The sequence below is a fragment of the Ailuropoda melanoleuca genome, chromosome 10 (assembly GCF_002007445.2).
Source record: "Ailuropoda melanoleuca isolate Jingjing chromosome 10, ASM200744v2, whole genome shotgun sequence".
In the NCBI taxonomy this organism is placed as follows: Eukaryota; Metazoa; Chordata; class Mammalia; order Carnivora; family Ursidae; genus Ailuropoda; species Ailuropoda melanoleuca.
This window is the reverse complement of record NC_048227.1, coordinates 17,206,974-17,219,046: the sequence shown is the minus strand read 5'-3', so window position 1 is coordinate 17,219,046 and position 12,073 is coordinate 17,206,974. Positions and strand designations below refer to the sequence as shown.

At 44.1% G+C, this 12,073-nt stretch overlaps 1 protein-coding gene and 1 pseudogene across 1 annotated transcript in view; one reads left to right on the top strand and one right to left on the bottom strand.

Moving 5' to 3' along the window:
* Positions 1–12,073, bottom strand: part of XPO6 (exportin 6) — a 99,123-nt gene that overhangs the window by 55,100 nt on the left and 31,950 nt on the right. Inside the window, exons 3-6 of the mRNA XM_034669559.1 lie at positions 10,461–10,573; positions 9,492–9,689; positions 3,311–3,470; positions 1,184–1,261 (exon numbers count right to left, since the gene is read on the bottom strand). Of these exons, the coding sequence (XP_034525450.1) occupies positions 1,184–1,261; positions 3,311–3,470; positions 9,492–9,689; positions 10,461–10,573 (549 nt within the window). The remainder of the gene's footprint in view (positions 1–1,183; positions 1,262–3,310; positions 3,471–9,491; positions 9,690–10,460; positions 10,574–12,073) is intronic.
* LOC109490742 lies at positions 6,870–7,120 on the top strand (annotated as a pseudogene).

Here is a 12,073-nt window from a genome sequence, read left to right as displayed (position 1 = left end):
AGTCATCTCAAGTATCCACGTTGAAAATGAAAGTCTGCTACCAAGTACAAATAAAGTTCAGATCCCTGTAGGCGTTTTAATACACTCTCAAACTTTATAACAGCGTTCAATCTAACAAGTATGACAAATGACTCTTAACAGTTTTTAATCCAAGTATGATAAATGGAATTTGGAATAAATCAGTATACTATGAGCTGTCCTCCAAACGTCATGCTGTAATTTCAGCTCCACAGTAGCTCTGCAAGAATTTTAACTTCCACTTATTTACAACAACAGGCTACATGAAACAGCTCAGGCCTGGAGGGGTCTGATTTCAATAGCCCGTTTCCTGGGGTAAAGGAGAAAGATGGGGAAATCTTTCTCATCAGCCATACCAACCTTTACAGTAGAAGAAGAAATGTGTGCAACTCACAGGACGTACTCTACTTGAAAAGCATCTGTGATCATTCAGTGTAAACACAAGCATTCAGAAACTCAAAGTTTCTGCTCAGACACAACTTCCTCTTTCTAGCTATCCTTGAAAGTAGCCATTTTTAGGCAAACTGCACTTTGACTTTTGAAAAAGGTATTAACAGAACTGTGGCTAATTAGCCGCCAGTAAACGACTTAGTGACACTGCAAATATGCCCACGCATGATCAAATTATTCTGAACCGATGTAAAGTCAATGCTGATTACTGCACATGGATCTCATCTTCCCCTAGCCCAGTAGGGAAGAAAGCCCTCCACATCCTCTTCCTCCCCCCACCCCCTCCTCCTTCAGGAAGCCAACGAGCTCCTGCGACCTTGACCCCTGCGTCACTGAACAGCAGACCTGTCAAGCCCACGAGCACACGCCAACCCCAGCATGAGCAATACACCATGAGATCTGAGAAAAAGCAAAAAACAAACCAGAAGGGACAACCAACTGAAGGGGACAGAGGGGGATGACAGAAGATCAAAGGTGTCTTATTTCTGACGGGTAAGGAAGAAACAACATAAGTTGTTCAAAATATACTGGGAAGTACAAGTACTTACAAAGAACTACACAGAGCTAGCTCCTCCGAAAACATGGGCAGAAAGGACAAAAATAGATCAAGGAAGAATCAGCATCTGTATCTGGCATAGGTGAGCAATCGCTACCCCATCGACACCCCAAACTGCATTTAAAAAGAGGAATAGCATACGTGGTGGGCAGACCATACCACTTTCTCCTGAGGTCGGGGATGGTGGTGGGGTGGCAGCAGTGACGCTGTGTTTGTCCCAGACAGTCTCCAAGATACCTATCAAGAAAGGAGAAACTGAGTTTAAGAGAGAAATGAAGTGTAACCTATGAAAATCAGATTGAGAAAAATGATCTTATAACTCCGATCAAACATCAGTATTTAAGCATCCCTCTCTCCATTGTATGTCCAACCGGACACTCCTGGACAACACCACTCAGATATCCCAAACTCCATTCATCATCCCCCACAGACCTGCCGCTACTGCTCATGCTCCCCACCCAGCCAACAGCGCCGTCCCACACGATCCCGGCCTCAGGCCTCTGCTGGCCCATCTGCCCTTGCCCCCACCCCCACACAAGGCTGCTGAACTGTGCACCACTCCTTCCACATCAAACTCTGACCTGCTCTCCTCCTTCCACTCCAAACTTGACCTTCCCCCCAGACTGACAGCTGCTATCTGTCCCTCAGAGCTACACCCAGCTGTCATCTTCCCCAGAAAGTTTTGTCTGCTCAGTTCTGCCTGCATGTAAAACACCTCTACTATAACTCTTTTTTTTTTTTTTTTAAAGATTTTATTTATTTATTCGACAGAGATAGAGACAGCCAGCGGAGAGAGGGAACACAAGCAAGGGGAGTGGGAGAGGAAGAAGCAGGCTCATAGCGGAAGAGCCTGACGTGGGGCTCGATCCCAGAACGCTGGGATCACGCCCTGAGCCGAAGGCAGACGCTTAACCGCTGTGCCACCCAGGTGCCCCTCTACTATAACTCTTAACACACTGGCTTTAGTGGTCTTTCTCTGGACTAGAGTAACCCATACTAGAGGCAGAGACGGGGTTTTATTCCTCTCTGTATCTCTTTACAGAACCTACCACATAACATGATGAATCGTAAATGCTTTTGAAAATACTGTGTTTTCAAAATACTTAATACTATAACAGATGACCCGTGAAGTATCACACACTGTGAAAAAGAAGCAGACACAAAAGGCCACACATTGTATGATTTCTTTTTTATGAAAAGGCCAAATAGGAAAATCTGTAGAGACAGATCAGCAATTGCCAGAGGCTCGACGGGGGGGTGAAGGGCGGTAAGGAAAATGTTCTGGAATTAAATGGTATGATCGTTGTGCAACCTTATGAATATATTAAAAACCACCAAGTTGTAACACTGTAAAACGGTAGATTTTATGCTATGTGAACAAATCCCAATTTTGAAAATTTTAATGTCTGCACAGTAGGATACAGAGGTATCAGACACGGGCCTTGACTGCAGAAATGTAACCTCTACTTGGGGGGAATCACTAAATGTGTTCTGAATGAAATGCTCTGAGGTGTGGGTTTCCCCTATGGATGTGGGGGAGGCCAGGGGGCAAGTGACAAGTTTACTTTTAATCAAGCATCCTTCACCGATTTTAAGTGCCCACTGCATGTCTGCACCTCTGTAACCCCTACAAAAGAAAAAAGTTCCTAGATATCCAGGAGGAAAGCCAGGCAGAGGAGCTGAGATAAAAAGGCTTTTCACTGCAACATCCCTTCAACACCCCCCCCCCCAAGGGCCCTGGGCCGCACCTGTGTCCTCTCCTGAGCAGCCCCGGCCCTCCTGGGCCAATGCGCTCCACTCTCGCCCCACCTTCCTGTCTCATTCTGCGGTTTGCTTTTGCTTTCTGTTTATTCTTACTCCCCACCAGCCGTCATGAGGCTCTGATAAAACAGACAAGATGACGAAGAAAATGCTACTTACAACTACAACCTTCTCTGCACAACATCTGCAACTCTCCCATCTTCCTCTCCTCCAACTTCTCCTGATCTTAAATTCAAATCCTTTTCAATAAGGTGCTTACCACCCACCTTCCTGAGAATGCAGAGCTTGGCATTTCAATCACATCCCTGCGGCCTCATTAATCAACATTCCAGGGCGGGCCAATACATACAGACAGTAAAGGAAGTAGGTCACAAGACACGTTTGGAGGTGTTATCGCATGCGGGACACCACACCCGCCACTGCACCAGAGACAGTACGTGCCACATTCTATGTTCCTCAGCTCCATCACAGTCACAGCTAGGACGACTGCTCGTGACCGCGGAGCGCCAGCGCCACACGGCTCACCTGTCAGCAGCCCGAGCACGGCCTGCACCTGGTCCAGCAGCAGCTTCCGCAGCTCCTCCTTCCGAGCCACACTGAGGTCCTCACGGGGACAAGCCAGCTCTTCCGAAGTCGTCTTCAACATGATCAGCCCGAGGGGGGTTGTTACAGGGGACTGGATCAACTGCAGGGAAAAGCGAGTTCTGAGCAGGCTGTCTGACCGACGAAGGTACAAGGAGGACAGAGGAACATTAAACCTCAAAGTCCCTCCACGCACTGAATCTCGCAGGCACGGGCCGCATCGCTCAGGGCTCACAGTTCATTCAGGTACCTTCTGTAGCCATTCACAGTGTATTCTCATCTTAGAGATTCTAACCATGAACACAATCTCTTTTACACCTAACGTGACAATTTTTTTACATGTCCGCATTCCCAACAGAGCCCTGGTCACTTAGCCCAGATTGATGTATTAGCAACAGAGAAATGTGTGAACCAATTTGTGACATCTTTCCAACATTCGGGTGTTAAAATCCATTTTACATTTCTAAGCGCTGCATGCTTCATGAAAGTTCAAGATTAAACATGTGGCAGAGCAGAAACATGCATACACGTCATTCACCCATGACTTCATCATCAACTACGGTTAGGATTTTGCAAATACCTACAAAGCAAACTTTAGTTCTCTATCACCTGCAATATCCACTATGCTGTAATAGTTGCCTTAAGGAAGAGACAGAAAAAGGTACACCTTCAACAGCATAACCCTATTTAGATCTTTCTAATCAGCTTCAAAAATCCAAAGCATTACTTACTATTCATTTTTTGGTTTCCAGAAACGGTAAAAGCAAGTTGCCACTAAAATTCTGTTGACTTATAGGCTATGATCTGTTACAGGGCACACAATTGAAGGAATACTTGACCATCTTCTTTAATCATAATAATAAGTTGTTTGGGGGCGTCTGGGTGGCTCAGTCGTTAAACATCTGCCTTCAGCTCAGGTCATGCTCCCAGGGTCCTGGGATCAAGCCCCACATCGGGCTCCCTGCATGGTGGGAAACCTGCTTCTCCCTCTCCCTCTGTGGCTCCCCCTGCTTGTGCTCTATCTCTCTCTCTCTCTGCCAAATAAATAAATAAAATCTTTTGAAATAATAATAAGCTGTTTGTTTATTCAGTCTCAAAATGAGGGAGGAGGAGGGCATCAGGAACTGCTGTCGAATAGAACACCTCTTCTCCACTTCAAGCAGCACAGAGCACTTGCCATTCCTTTGGAAAACCACTCTCCCCACTGCAGACGAAGGGAAAGCTCATCCCAAAGAACAGGAAATGCCTTCAACAGTAGGAACTCAGGATAAATTCAACTGCCCTGGGGCACGTGGGCACAGCGGTTAAGCGTCTACCTTCGGCTCAGGGCGTGATCCCAGCGTTATGGGATCGAGCCCCACATCAGGCTCCTCCACTGTGAGCCTGCTTCTTCCTCTCCCAATCTCCCTGCTTGTGTTCCCTCCCTCGCTGGCTGTCTCTATCTCTGTCGAATAAATAAATAAAATCTTTAAAAAAAAAAAAAATTCAACTGCCCTCAGGAGCAGCATGATGTAAAGTGGCGTGCTGAAAATGCTATTACATCAATTCTCTTGAAGATTACAACTTCAAATACATCCTCCACAAGCTTTCTCTTTCATTCTGTACAAGTCTGGGCTACTTCTAAGAACTTAAGAAATGCAGGAGGCGAGGAACAAGAAATCCCTGCAGCGACTTTTCTTTACAGAATAAAGAACTGACCGTTCATAAGCATCTCCTTCCATCCGGAGGCCTGTGGGTTATCAATCCATACTTTAGGGTGATGGGCGTTAAGAAGGAGGGTGCTTGTTGGGATGAGCACTGGGTGTTGTATTTAAGTAATAAACCACTGAATTCTACTCCTGAAACCAATACTGTACGTTATGTTCATGAACTAGAATTTAAATAAAAACTTGAAAAAAATATAAATAAATAAATAAAAGAGCTCCATTATTTCGCTCCTCCACCACAACCCCCGTGCACTTCTGTTTTTCTCCTCTACCTCTTTTGTCTCTATTTTCTCCCAAAGCCCTCATTCTTACTCTCTCAGCTGGGAACGCCATATTACCAAATATTCCATCTGACAATTCATTTTCCTGTAGATGGGAAATGCTCTATGCTCCCAGAAGTAAACAATCCCTACACTATGGAAAATGCAGCAGAAAGCCCTCCTTTCTCTCATTTGGAAGAAGGGGAGACGGCCAGGCAAAAAGCCAACTGAAAGTGAAAGTTATTCTTTACCTGAAAGAACAGCCGGATCAAATATTTTTTTTCTCACTAGCTTTGTATCCAGAAGACTTGTTAGTAAAATAGTGTTTCCCTTTACCATCTTCACATATATAATTTATGCTCATAACATAGGTAATTCTTGGCCATTGATTTTAACAGACAATAAGCACTTCTAGGTTGAAGTTCAGGTTCTTAGTGTGAGCTTCTGAAAAGGTTCAATGATTTTTTATTACACCACCATATTAGAAAAGAAATGACAATTCTTTCTGTGCTGCTTGCCGCTTAATTATCTGGTCCCAGGCACAACGTGACCCCAGATTCAGCGCAGCAGATTTCAGGAATCTGAAGAACAGACTCTAGAAAGGTGTGATGTCTGGGCTTATGTTTGGGGGAAAGGAGGAGCAGAACTCAGTTTCGAATTCAACTACTTCCTTCTCCAGTGGCTACAAAGGGTATAACCACCACACAGAACTGCAAGTATCCTTCTGGGGCCCCAAATCAACTCCCCTCAGCCTGGTATGCAGTCACCTCAACAATGGCATAAATTGCGTAGACACTCAGCCAACCATCCACAGGGTTAAAAACAAAAACAAACAACTATGCAGCCCAGACAGCAAGCAGGCCATGATGGAACTGAGCCAGGAAAAACCCTTTTAGATGGGTTTATTCAAAGGATCGTAGTATGGAGGCACCTGGGTGGCTCAATTGGTTGAGCGACTCTTGGTCTCAGCTCAGGTCTTGATCTCAAGGCCACGAGTTCAAGCCCCAAGTTGAGCTCCATGGTGGGCATGGAGCCTACTTAAAAAAAAAAAAAAAAAAAAAAGATGTAGGATGGTGACAATGACTCCAGAACTGGTTTGTTGTTCTTTGCCACTACCTAAAGAAAAGTTTACTTTATCATCATTATCAGAAATGTCATCAACTGGAGGCGCTGCGGTGGCTCAGTCAGTTAAACATCTGACTTCAGCTCAGGTCATGATCTCAGGGGCCTGGGATCAAGCCCCATGTCGGGCTCCTTGCTCAGTGGGGAGTCTGCTTGTCCCTTTGCCCCTTCCCCCTGCTCCTGCTCTCTCTCTCTCAAATAAACAAATGAAATCTTAAAAAGAAAAAAAAATGCCAGCAACTGAGCACCATTATTCTTGACATAGCTTTCGTGCCATCAACTGGTTCTCATGGATAAATGAGAAGGAGAGAACGACTGAAAGGATTTTAAAGATCACTTCATCCTTTTTTTTTCCGTCCTCCCTTCTTGCCGCTTGCTGTGCCGGCTGCGCGCTCCATTGTGCCCCTCGTAGCCATGCCTCGCAAAATCGAGGAAATCAAGGACTTTCTGCTCACGGCCAGGCAAAAGGACACCAAATCCATCAAGATCAAGAAAAACAAGGACATGTGAAGTTTAAAGTTCGCTGCAGCAGATACCTTTACACCTTGGTCAGCACGGACAAGGAGAAGCAGAGAAACCGAAGCAGTCCCTGCCCCCGGGTTTGGCAGTGAAGGAACTGAAATGAACCTGGCCCGCTGATTTGAACTATATTAAAGTTTTAAAAATTCTAAAAAAAAAAATCACTTCGTCCAATCCTCTTGTTTCACGAAGAAGGAAATGGAGGCTCCCAAAGGGGCAGGAGTTGCTAAAATCAAAGATGATTTGTGACAAAAATGGACACAGACCCCAAACCCACATGCTGTCTCCAGTGCTCTTTCCACTATGGGGTGTTTCAAAGTCACAAAGGTTGCATGAGGTAAGCCAGAGTCACTTTTGAAGGGTAGAAAGAGGGAACCGGTGAACAGAGGAAGAAAACTAGCCTTTTTAAACTTCCATGAGCATGTCACCTAAAAATGCTCTTTCAAATTGTCATTTGTTACTAGTAATTATACTGCAAGGATAGACAGGAAATGTCTGTTCTCCATTAAAGGAAGTGATCCCAGCTGGAAACATGGCTCCTCCTCGCCTGGGGCTGCTGGGACCGTGCATCTGCGGCTCACATTCCACTGCTTCTTCTCACAAGACATGCCACTCACTAACCCACCTAGGAATGCATTCTCCCTCTAGGGGGGTGATGGAGAGTTACCACAACTGTCCTCATCTTGGAGTGAAGGCAAATGTATCACAGAGAGCCAGCAAAACCTCTCACCTCATGTCCTACCACTTTAGGTTCGCTAGCCTCCTTGCCATTCCTCAGGGTCTTTGCACCTGCTATTCCTTCTGCCTCAAATGCTGTTCCCCTAGATGTCCACATGGCTCGCTCCATCACTTCCACCTAGGTTTCTGCTCAAATGGCTGCTCCTCAAAAGTCTTCTATCATCATCCCATCTACATAACACCCCCTGACATTCTCTTTCACCTTACCCTGGATTTAATCTTCTTCGTCGTACTTATAACTTCCTGTAAGCTTATCTGCTTATTGTTTATGGATGTCTGCCCCTTGAGATTATAACCTCCATGAAGGCAGAGACACTGTTTTTGTTTCATTACTTTATCCCCACCAGATGTTTAGCTAGCACGTGGCTGGTATTCAACAAATACCTTACTGAATAAATGAATTAATCTCCGTTGCAGTATCGATCCAATAAATCTCCAGATAAATGGATCACTATACAGAACCAAAAAAAAAAAATTGAATGAAGAATTTTTGTGCCAGTTTGAGGCAATTTGAGAGAAGCAATAAAGATGCTATATTTTTTCTTGGCTGCCCCATCGTTCAAATGCTTTGTAGAGAGAGCAGACAGAATGTTAAAAATGGTATTGTTCTAGAAAATCCTGAACCTATAATCACTGAAACACTAATTTTCAGAGAATTTTATTCCTATAAACTGTACATAATACCCATTTCCTGCATACCCACAACTATCTCAATAATATGAAAATGTTTCCAACTTCATCATAGGATTCAAATGAACAACAGCATCTCCTGCCTGGCTTTTAGGTCCCACATTTACTCTGATGACTTCCAAATCCTGACCTGTGGCCATATCTCTTTCCTGAGCCCCAGATCCACAGCTCTCAATGTCTCACTAGATATGCACAGAAGAACACACAAATCTTGAATGTGTTTTCTGCCAAACTGAATTCCCCGTCGTCTACCCAAATTCATTTCTTCTTCCTTCACCCCTGGCCTGGAAAATTGGCTATCTAAGCCAGAAACTTCCCTTCCCTCAGCCCTACTACCCCGTCACTGACCAAAGCCCCTTGACTGGGTCTCCTAAACGCCCCATCTCCACCCAACAGAAAGGCTTCCGGGCCATATCCTCCCTGTCTTGCTCACACAGGGCTCCAGCCTTGCCCCTCTGCAATCTAGACCCCCTACTGTTCCTGAGCTATCTTTCCAACACAAAAATGTGGCCATGTGTTCTCCCCTCTACACACTTTTCATTAGCTCCCAAGGAAGGACTATGAATTACAAATCAAAGCCCCCTGCAAGAGCAGGGCCCTTCCTGCCTGGCCCCGGTCCATCAACCTGGCCACCTACTCCAGCACCCACCCACGCTGAAAATACCTCAGTTCCCGAAGGCCAAATGCTATGCCACCATGGCACTCCACACACACTTCCACACAGTAATTACCACAGTGCTGGATAATTACTGTTTGCACAGCTAGCCCCCCGCCAAATTATAACTATTGAAGGCCTCACCCTTGTACCCCCACACCTGGCACAGTACCTAACAGGTTTTCAAATCTTTGCTGAACAAAATTTCACAAGAGGCTAACAAAGCGATTGGGTTTTCACCCTCTTTCGCCACTGCACAAAGGTGCAACATGTCTCAAGGATGCAAAGTTAAGCGAATGAGATCATTTATCCTACAATGAACTCGCTACTAGGTTCCAAAATGCTAATCTTAAAACTCCTCTTCAAGACAAGGAAATAATCACTTCTACAAACAAACAATTTATGAGATGAGATTTCCTTAGGTGTATCCTTACCTGTAAAATGTTCGTAAAAAAGTCATGGTAGAACATGGGCCAATCTTGACGGCCAATATCAACAATAACTTTGCAGAGCTTGTTCCGGATAAAGTAAGGTAAGGTTTTGTGGTGAGCCAAAAGGAGTTTGGGCAGGCAGCTACGGATTTCCATCTTATCTTGAGATGGGACCCCAAGCCACATTTTATTGATCAGATTCTGAAACACAAATATACATCTTTTAAGTTAACCATCTATACACAAAAATAACTGGTTTTCATCCAATAGTTAGCTATATCATCTCAAACAAAAAACCCTGCTTTTAAACAAAGATTTAGGGCAATTTGACAATAAGAGTACTAGGAATATTTAACCTATAATACAATCTCATTCCTGGAAAGATCTGCTAAATAATTTCACAGAAACAAAAGGCTACTTGTGCAAAACTTTCTATTACACCACTGTCTCTAATGGCCACCAAAAAATGACAAAAACTGCTTTAATGTTCAAAAATAGGAGGATGGCTTGGTGAATAATGGTATAACCATTTAGTGGCATGAGCAGTATGATTATAATTAGGTTTAAAAAAAAAAGATGTGCATAGAAAGACAAAAATTGGAAGAGAGCTGAAATAAATGAAAATGTTTGTGGTTCGGATAACGGTATTATGGATACCATCTCTCCTCCCAAACTGTTTTTCTTTCATTATCTTTCTCTTTTAAATGATAACATGGAAGGAAAAGTTACACATTACCACAAAAAACCTACCTACTGACGCAGCCCCGTCTCACCTTTCTGGGGTCGAAGATGGAAAGGTGCCCCAGAGCAGCAAACACCCTGACAGAGGCAGTGTGTGGGAGGAAGCCCCTGAGCTGAGCTACCACTCTTTCCCAGCCGTCTGCACACTGAAGCTGAAGGCCAGCGCCAACGACCCGGCACAGTGACCACAAAATACTTTTCCAAACAGTAGAAAGTCATCTGACAGCTTACCTCAAACACCGTTAAACTATACATCATGACATAGTCATTCCTGGTGCTGGAGAGGAAGTACAGGCAGAGTCTCCAGGCTCCTATCTGTTGGGCAAAGTTATCAAGAAGCTCCTCTGGAAAAGTTAAACGGCAACAAAAGAAGGCTATGAAAAGACATGAAATCAACACAAGGCTGGGCTGTCTCATTAGCTTTTTAAACACACATCTCTCCATATCATGTGACTGACACCAAAACCAACTAGAAAAATCCGGCCATGTCTTTGAAATAGAAAGGACAGACCATATAACATTTTTCTGACTCTAAGGCGCCCATTAGCATGGTGTGTTCAGCCATCTACAGTCCAATAGCTTATGGGCACCTGTTTAGGCAGAGAAACTTTCATTGTTAAAGTTCTTACTTAACCTGGGGCGCCTGGTGGCTCAGGCGGTTAGGCACCCAGCTCTTTATTTCGGCTCAGGTCATGATCTCAGGGTTGTGAGATCGAGCCCCACGTCAGGCTCTGAGCTGGGCATGGTGCCTGCTTAAGATTCTGTCTCTCCCGGGGTGCCTGGGTGGCTCAGTCGTTAAGCGTCTGCCTTTGGCTCAGGGCGTGATGCCAGAGTCCTGGAATCGAGCCCTGCATCGGGCTTCTCTGCTGGGAGCCTGCTTCTTCCTCTCCCACTCCCCCTGCTTGTGTTCCCTCTCTCACTGGCTGTCTCTCTCTCTGTGAAATAAATAAATAAAATCTTTAAAAAAAAAAAAAAAAGATCCTGTCTCTCTTTCTCTCCCTCTGCCCCTAACACCCCAAAAAAAAAAAAAAAAAAGTTCTTACTTAACCTAAGTATGGACAGTTATAAAAAAATCATTTCAAAAAAAAAAAAAATCATTTCACCTTATAAATGATGGCTAATTGTTAACCTGTTTCCTCTGGGGTACCGGCTGTATATATTTCCTTAGGACTCACACTGTTCACACAAACACATACAAAATGATGGCTAGAGAAGCAGGATGAGAAAATATTAAGGATAACCTTATTAATACAGGGCAGGAAAAAAAGCAAGAGAATTAAAGATAGATAATTCTCTTTATTTGGTTTTTATTTGGTTTTATTTTAAAATACCACACCAAAAAAAGTCTGTAAATAAGAATAGCAATCACGGAAGTTGCCAGGAGCAGCCCTTCCATATCAAATCAGTTAGAAATGATTTTCCTCCTCCTTAGGCTGCTGGCTGCATCACGTTTCTGGACATGCTGCCCCTTAGTCACCCTGACCTGCTGCTCTGGTCATGAAATACAACACAAAAGGGGTAAAAATTTTAAAAAACAAAATAATACACCTTTGGTGGAGAGTGGGTGGAGCCCCTGTAATAAAAGGCCTCCTTCCTTTCTCCCACCTCACTAGGAAAGCCGTCAGTTTATCCTAAGATATCAAAAAAGAAACAAGTGGTTCTAGCCCACACACTCAGACAAAGCTCCAAAGATTGGTACAAAGAGAACTGAATTAAGGCACACCCACCATATAGAACCAAGCCCCCGGGGATCCCCCTTAGCCTGCATTTAAATTAGCATTTGTAGTATCTGGTTATTTAACACTATTTTATTTTAATTTTTTTAAAGATTTCATTTATTTATT